This window comes from Cottoperca gobio, chromosome 19 (genome assembly GCF_900634415.1).
Source record: "Cottoperca gobio chromosome 19, fCotGob3.1, whole genome shotgun sequence".
NCBI classification, from domain to species: domain Eukaryota; kingdom Metazoa; phylum Chordata; class Actinopteri; order Perciformes; family Bovichtidae; genus Cottoperca; species Cottoperca gobio.
In genome coordinates this window covers 9,956,129-9,965,029 of record NC_041373.1, presented here as the reverse complement: position 1 = coordinate 9,965,029, position 8,901 = coordinate 9,956,129, and the positions used below count along the sequence as shown (strand labels likewise).

General features: G+C 42.3%; 1 protein-coding gene across 1 annotated transcript; it reads left to right on the top strand.

The window, feature by feature from the left end:
* The first annotated feature begins 4,738 nt into the window (after nt 1–4,738).
* On the top strand, nt 4,739–8,030 carry gch2 (GTP cyclohydrolase 2). Its single transcript, XM_029456984.1, has 6 exons — nt 4,739–5,235; nt 5,727–5,836; nt 6,002–6,057; nt 6,609–6,640; nt 6,776–6,860; nt 7,077–8,030. The coding sequence occupies exons 1-6, from the start codon at nt 4,944–4,946 to the stop codon at nt 7,204–7,206; spliced, it is 705 nt and encodes a 234-aa protein (XP_029312844.1). The 5' UTR covers nt 4,739–4,943; the 3' UTR covers nt 7,207–8,030.
* Nucleotides 8,031–8,901: the final 871 nt, after the last annotated feature.

The following is an 8,901-nucleotide window of genomic DNA, read 5'->3' as shown; positions in this document are numbered from 1 at the left end:
TAAGAATCTCGATTATTACATGAATCAATTTATTTTCCCCCACACACCTATACGGTTACTGCGTATCATTTCATTCCACCAATATGTTGGAAAAGTAAACAATGAATGTCCTTTCCCAACCATCTGAACTCACCAAATGTCCCCTTTGGGGATCAAAGGCGTATTCTAGCATAATAAATAAATAATTTGATTTCAAGTCAATATTACAGGCTGTACTTTGCAGTGCACTATTCTCTTTTACAGACTTCAAGCTTGTCAGGAATTGCATAATTCACAAAAATGCAAAAATTATAGAACCAGAACTATCTGCAGGGCTAGATACAACTAAGGATAAGAAGGAAAAATGTCAACAAAAACAAACATAGATGACACCCTACCATACACTGAGTAAGGGGCATCATTTTGCCAAAGTTTCTTCTTCCAAATATAATTAATATTTAACATGTGGAACAAACTGACAGAGTCAATAAAAAAAAGTAGTGATCACACACCACATGCAGGAGGACAGCAACTCTGAGCCATCACGCACGTTATGGAGCTCAGGGTGTCATGAGCCCATCAGCACAATTGTTTGCTGTGAGGACTCGATTCTCCTCAGTTAATAGCAGCTAACACAGCAACACCGACAATTCGTTTCAGATTTATTCCGCCACCATTTCATCCTCCTCCATCCTGCCTTTATTTACAATGACTTTTTAGTCACGCTAGTGGTTGTTTATCGGCCTGTCAGTCGGTCCACTACTTTAGACTAGACTGAAATATTGATTGGATGGATTGCCATGAAATTTTGTTTATTCATGGTCTCGAGGGGATGACTCTATGTTCCCAGCGTGGTATGTTCCCCAGATCAATATCCTCTTATTTTGACACATCAACGACACCTTTCAAAGGGTTTTATTGTTCTCAGTGAATCTTTTCCCCATGGTCAAATGTTCAATAAACTTTCCCCCTGGGTCAACATGTTGATATCACCCACCTTTATCTTATAGTCGAATGATGTTATACTACTTGAAAGCTACGCCCTCTAATTTTTCAGCATGTCATTTTTCTTGACATTAGACATTGATATCTCCACAGTGGCTGAATTTATTTTTACTAGTCAAACTGCAATCGAAACATCCATCTCCCTTCACTTCTAGTTCCTGCCACTTTGGATTTAGTCCAATAATTAAACTAATATAACATTACACGGACTACAGCCCCGGTTAACATTAGTGCCCCAGTAAACACAGATGATCAGCCCCACGTGAAGAGTTGTCTAACCGGCTCTCAGTGTCACAGTCTGGTTGCACTTTGGATTTCTGTTTTATTTTGAAATATTCACTCCCCTTTGTGTCATGTCTAGTTGTACTTCCTGTCTGTGGGTTTTCCCTCCCTTCCTGATTGTTAATGTGTTCCTCTTGTGTCTATTTACCCTGGCCTTGTGTCTTTGCCTTTCTCCCCCAGCTGTGTCTTGTTCCCTCGTTTGGTGTCTGTGTATATATCCCTGTCTGCCCACGTGTTTGTTACCTGACTGTTGCCTGCTCTGCATGCTCTACCTGCTGTGTCTACCTCGTGCCTACCCCGTGTCTATGTTCAGTCTTATTTTGTTACTTTGTATTATTGATTCAGCTTTGTTTTATTAAAAGCTTGCTTTTGGTTATATCTTCGTCTGGTCTTCTGCATTTGGATCCTCCCCCATCCAGAACCGCGACAGAACGATCCGACCATAGTATGGACCCAGCAAATATTTTGGGTAGTGAACACTCTCATTTGTCTACATGAGGAGCCCCCTGTTTGTCGCTTCAAGAGGCGGCTTGAAGACCTCCGCAGACTCCGTTCCTGCTGCCGGACCTCCGCAGACCTCCGTTCCTGCTGCCGGACCTCCGCAGACTCCCGCTCCTGCTACCGGACCGCTGCAGACAGCCGCCCCAGCTGCCTCTCGAAACCCCAGCTGTTCCTCGGCCGACTCTCGAGACCCCAGCCCCTGTGCCCCCCTCGACTCTCGGGACCCCAGCCCCTGTGCCCCCCTCGACTCTCGAGACCCCAGCCCCTGTGCCCCTTCAACTCTCGAGACCCCCTGTGTCCCCCTCGACTCTCGAGACCCCAGTCCCTGCGCTCTCCTCGCCTCTCGTGACCCCAGTCCCTGCGACACCAGTCCCTGCGCTCTCCTCGCCTCTCGTGACCCCAGTCCCTGCGCTCTCCTCGCCTCTCGTGACCTCAGTCCCTGCGCTCTCCTCGCCTCTCGTGACCTCAGTCCCTGCGCTCTCCTCGCATCTCGTGACCCCAGTCCCTGAGCTCTCCTTGCTTCTCGAGACCCCAGTTCCCGGGTTCCCCTGGACTCCAGAAACCCCAGTGACTCCGGGTCAGCCTCCAGAGCGGTGTCGTGGAAGAAATATGTTCTCTGGGCCAGGGGTGAGAAACAAGATCTCCTCCTACGATCACTTTCTTAAAACTATTGTATTTCTGGTCTTATTTAATCTTAGCGTAATAAATGAACAAGAAAATAAGTCACTGGAGAGGTCTTTAAAGTCTTGATACGAATGGAGTTTATTTTACACATAAGTATAAAGCAAACTCTTGAATACATTCTCCGGAGAAAAGCACTGGGTTCCAAACACTTATGTCCCAGTTTATATACAATTGAAACTATAAATCAAAAAGAGGCCCTGTATGTCACATTCCTCTGACTTGGTTTGGGATGACATCTGCTCGTTCATGAGCCTTACACGTGTTTATTACACTGGCGGGGGGCTAAATAGCCCACCTGATACTTTTCCATCAGATTGACCTCTTCTTGCTCTCCCCCTCCCTCAGGAAACTGTAATACCTAATCCTCCCTCTAGGATACACTTATAGATGGAATACAGCCTATAATAACATACATTTGATTATCATACGTCATTATGAGTTTACAAAATCATTATTATAGGTATTGATACAAAAATACTTTGCTTAAATAACATGCATGCCACTACAGCGGCTCCGCCCGCATCCAGAGCAACCTCGGCTGCCTCCAGGGCAATCCTGCCCGCTTCGCCGGCCCCCAGCCCCGTCTCGCTGGCCTCCCCGGACTTCCTGCCCCGGGCCAGTTTTGTTCTCTGGCCTCGTTTGCCCCGTAAATCCCTCCTTCAGATCCCCTCCACCCACCCTGCTTGTTTTTTTTTTTTACATTTTGGGACGTCTGGGATCCGTTCCTTGAGAGGGGGGTTCTGTCACAGTCTGGTTGCGCGTTGGTTTCCTGTTTTATTTTGAAATGTTCACTCCCCCTTGTGTCATGTCGAGTTGTACTTCCTGTCTGTGTGTTTTCCCTCACTTCCTGATTGTTAATGTGTTTCTCCTGTGTCTATTTACCCTGGCCTTGTGTCTATTTGTCCTGGCCTTGTGTCATTGCCTTTCTCCATCAGCTGTGTCTTTTGCCCTCGTTTGGTGTCTGTGTATATATCCCTGTCTGCCCCAGTGTGCCTTGTCGGATCGTTATTCATGTTACCTGAATGTTGCCTGCTCTGCCTGCTGTGCCTACCCCGTGCCTACTCCGTGCCTATGTTCAGTCTTATTTTGTTACTTTGTATTATTGATTCAGCTTTGTTTTATTAAAAGCTCGCTTTTGGTTTGTCTTCATCTGTTTTCTGCACTTGGGTCCTCCCCTCCCCTTTAGTCAAATTTTGATATTTTTGGCCACTGACTGACTGAGAGGCATTACACAGGAGTAAATGCAATGCACAATATAAAGAATAAATTAGACTACAATAAATATGCCAAACTACTACAACTAAAATACGAACATTAGCGATTGTATGGACCCAGTTTAGAGGTGAAATACTGCCCCCTATTTCTTTGGAGCCAGTAGCTCGGAATTACACATTGAACCAAATGACATAAAAACATAATTTGTCCACGCTCAAATAATAAGTCAGTACTTTTACTATGACATATGGTCCTTAAAATATTTTTGCACATCAGTCTTGACCACTTTGTTAATGCAAATATTCTCAATGTCTTCTTTTGAATGAAGGTTAATTATTGAAACCCATAGTTGTTATCAAACTCTTTCACATTCTTCATGTAGTTTACTGGCATAAAATGAAATAAATATTTTTGATAATCCTTTAAATGTTTAAATCATTAATGAAGCAAAATATTATTCTGGCTTTTCCAAATTGAGGATTTTCATTGTATCTTTGGGGTTTGAACTGTACAGTAGGTCGGACAAAATAATAAAATGTTCACCTTGTGATGGACTTTTGTCACAATATAAACAAATAATTAAACGTTAAAAAAAGCATCTTGATCAATAATGTAAACAGTGGTTAGCCCTGATAGACTATGAAAATATTAAATAGCCACCATAATGGAAATAACCTGCACAGCTGTAAATTAAAAGTAAGAATAGTATTTGTAAATGTGTACTTTCAGACCATATTGATCAATTATTTGTTTTTATTCCTGTATTTAGTACTGCAGATCTGCCTTGTGCTGTTCATTTATTGATTGTGGCTTATCAATGTATTTGATGTGGATATACACACAGCTGTAAGATTACATTTCTGTTAGTTCAACCAAAAATAAACATAATTGCCCTAACTTCCAAATCAAGGCTGAGCTCCACGTGAAGTCATGAGCCTGCTGTCAGAGAGAGGTCTGTCTGGTTTCTATTAAAGAAACATAATCATAACTAATGAATGGAATGATGATGTGTCAAGTGATGAACAAAAGTCGGCTGCGTGCCCTATGAGCGGGGGGGGGGGGGATGCACTGTGATGACATTCAATCTGCTGACGAAATTAAATGTTTTGACGTAGGCGGCACCTTGACGGTGCGCACGAGGCACCGGCTTTAGGCTTTATAAGCACGATGAGAACCGGGAACAGGAGTAGTTTACCAGAACTGCAGGGTATCTCAGCCTCCAGGACTCCTCGCAGCTCTACTTCTTCTTCCAAAGTAAAGAGACAAAAAACTTCAACATGAACGGCCACTGCAACGTTAAGGTCAATGACACCGTGGAGGAGTTCCACTGCAACAACAGCTTCAGCGACCTCATCATAGACACCAAGAAGTCCGTCGTGCACCGCAAGCACGAGACGTCCCGCAAAAAGGACGAGGACAATTCCCGCTTACCTGCTCTCGAGGTCGCCTACACCAGCATCCTCCGCGAACTCGGGGAAGACACGGACCGGCAGGGACTGCTGCGCACGCCGCTGCGAGCCGCCAAGGCCATGCAGTTCCTGACCAAGGGCTACCACGAGACCATCGAAGGTAAGTCAACAGGTTCATCTCTGTGCTGGGCTTTTGTCTGGAGGATGCACACATGCTATTATAAGACAGTCACTCATGTAATATGGTGTCTCTTTTATATTATTAACGCGAAAAATACGCTGAGTGACTGGGAAAATAGAAACCTCTTCGCACTGTTGTACAGTTTTGTTGATTCAACCTTTAATAGCTGTAGTTTGTGATGTTGACATTTGCATTGGATTATAATATACTGTAAAGTGTTTATAATAGTTGTGCTGCTCCTGGAAGTAGCCTATATGAACAGCTTTATATTATCTAGGGTTTAGGAGTTTTTCTTTACGGCAGAAACGTCAAATGTTATTGTGATTGGATGTGTATTTTTTTTGTCTTATGATAGTAGGCCTACATTATATTAAATATATTTGGACTTGATGGATTTTCTATTTTCTAACATTTTCCAAGTGAATCATTTAAGTGGATATTTCTTAAAGTGTGTGTGTTTGTGTCCCCAGACGTCTTAAACAATGCCATATTTGATGAAGACCACGATGAGATGGTGATTGTGAAGAACATAGACGTGTTTTCACTGTGTGAACATCACCTGGTGCCATTTTTTGGCAAGGTAAGACAAAGCACCTGGAGTGTTTGTGGGTTAAAAGCTAACTTTGAATCATCATTAAATTGTTTGCATGTTTCTAAGCATTGTTCAGCATTTTAATTGCAAATATTTAACATCCTTGCTCTGATTATGTGACCTCTGTTCTCACTGTCTGTTATCTCTGTCCAGGTTCACATCGGGTATATTCCGAACAAAAAAGTGGTGGGACTGAGCAAGCTGGCAAGGTAACACACACATCCTACCCTCCTGCTGCCACTGTGGCTGTATGATTCTGGTGTTAGTGCCGGGTGGCTGCGTTCTTCTGTTATTTTATCGCATTGACCTGGAGGATTAAGTCTAAGCCCAGTGGCCATCATCCATGCCCCTCATCAAGCACAAGTCTGAACTCTATCCGCTCTCGAGCCAGAGAAAATCCCTTCAGACCTGTGGGAATCACCAGTTATTATCACAGCATTTGTCGGTCTCCTTCTTTCTCCCTTTCCTAAAATATCACACCATCTCTGAATATACAAACCCAGAATAACAGTAACAGAGTCAGTGGGTTTCTTTTTAGACTAGCATGCTGTTGTTGAATCTTGTGCGACAGATTTGGAGAGTTCTGTTTGGTGAATCATTCACAGATGTAGGGCCTGTACAGTTGGAAGGCCAGAGTAGAGGCTGGGGGGGGGGGGGGGGTCATGGACTGATGCCACTCTGTGTTTATCAAAAGAGTAATCATTATTACGCCTGATCTTTATCGGTCCTCTTCACTTTGCTTGTGCTCTGGTTTCTGCAGAATTGTGGAGATCTACAGTCGGAGGCTTCAAGGTAAGCACCCAAAGAAATTATGCAATATTAATAGGATTTGCATATAATCAGTGATTTTCCTCTAGTTTACCCAAGAATTTGAATGCAATAACTGGTATCGTGTTCACATATGTCCCATTGTGTTGTTTCGTTCAGTTCAAGAGCGTCTGACTAAGCAGATTGCCGTTGGAATATCAGATGCTCTGCACCCGAAAGGTGTAGCTGTGGTTATTGAAGCAGCGTAAGTACACACACGACTTCCATTATTATCTGCATGAGTTAAAGCTGCCCTACTACCTTCCTGGCAAAATGTTTCATAGTGATGGGTATATGCCAGACCTGGAAATCATAAACAACCGATCCCCTATATACACGTTATTTAGGTCAAAGACTTTCCTCAAAGCATGTCAAAGGCTGCAAATCTGATTATTCCATGTGTGTTTGCGTGTGTTTGCAGGCACATGTGTATGGTCATGCGTGGTGTGCAGAAGATGAACAGCCGCACAGTGACTAGCACCATGTTGGGAGTTTACCTGGAGGACCCCAAAACCCGGGAGGAGTTCCTGACTCTTTCACAGAACGCCTAACAAAAGTCATTTACTCCAGGTCCTCTGTAGCACACGGAAAGCTCTAGCCTGCGTATCCGTATCTGCGTATCCTCTGACTTTTAAGGAAACATATAATCCAATAGCAGGAAACATAAAGCTGCGGTTTAATGCAGGATCCTAGCCAACTCTGGAGCTCATCTCAATACACCAACGCCTGATAGATTTCAGTCCTGCTGCAGAAATCCATCACTGTGAACATCATAGGAAATATAAGACTCACATTCTTGGTGCCTTTGGTAGATATTTTACAGTCTTACATGGCAATATTGTTGTTATAAAGTATAAAACCTGTTGTTGTAACATGTCAATACTTAACCTTTTTTTTTTATAAATTGGAAGTATCATTGATGCTTTATTATCATATTTAGAATCCACTTATTTAATGAACTATGTGTCATTTATAGATCCATTTATAAGGTCTTTGTAATATATGACATTTCTAAGATACAAATTATTATATCTGCAGTACAAAGTGCAGAATAAAGGATGTATTGCTATTAGTTTTATCAATGACAACTGTTGCATGTATTTTGATGAATCTTTGCTTAAATAAAATGATGGAAATTATGAAAGTTGTTTTTACCGTCCTGTCCACGAGGAAATAAGAGATGATGTACTTTTTTAGTCAAATTACCTCCATTTACATTGACTTCATTTGGCTGGAGTTTCATGAAGAGAACATTTGTTTGTAGCGGATTTTATTTGCCAAGCTTTTGAGAGAAGGCAGAATATTTAGTTTAAGACAGAGCAGTAAAATAACCAAATCATTTTATAATATAATGAAATGCTTGACCAGTCTTGAAAACCCACTTGGGCACTTTGTGTGCATGACAGGAAAATAAAGAAAATCAATGTTAGCTAATTAGCACTAAACACAAAGTATGCTGGTATTATAGACTAAATCTGCATAATTAGTACAAACTGTCATTGATTTCTTGCACAAAAACTGCAGAAACAGTATACAGTACATGTTACTATTAATATGTAGTATAGACTTGGGACACGGCTAAGTTTATCTTCAACATCATCTTTGCCTCGGTATCGACATCATACAAATGACACGAGCATTGAGGGCTCTGGCATTGGCTGTGTAACAGCAATAAACTGGGTTACTGATGTCCCTGAATGCACCACAATGCAGAAACAAACGGGAGCAAAAGGGCAATGATATGACAAGCAAACTAGAGGATCCATAATTATGTAACCAGTTATAGTCACTTGTTTTTTTAAGGTTAGATCACTTACTTAGGAAGGGTAATCTGACTCATATGCTATATCCCAACATTACTTACTGTATATTACGTGCGTTAGCTGCAGACTGATGCTGCTTTGTGCTGTGACACAACAGCATAAATCAATAATGAGACATTAAAACAACTGTGTGCGCCAAAGGCCTGAGGGAGAGCAGGGCCTTTAAATATCAAAGGAGGAGCCTGTTGTCAGACAACCTGTAAACTATAACCTTTATCTCTGACAGCTATGGAGGAGGGGGAGGGGAGTCTCACCTGACAGTGCAGCCTGCAGTTTCTAAATATGATTATGTAAGAGTAAACCGATTATTACAGGCATACAGGGCAAATATGGGTATGTTGTGCGTAAGCGGCTAAAATTGTACCATTTATGGAGTCATGCAGAGGTATAAAAATAATCCTGTCCTTAATATTGAATGGTTTA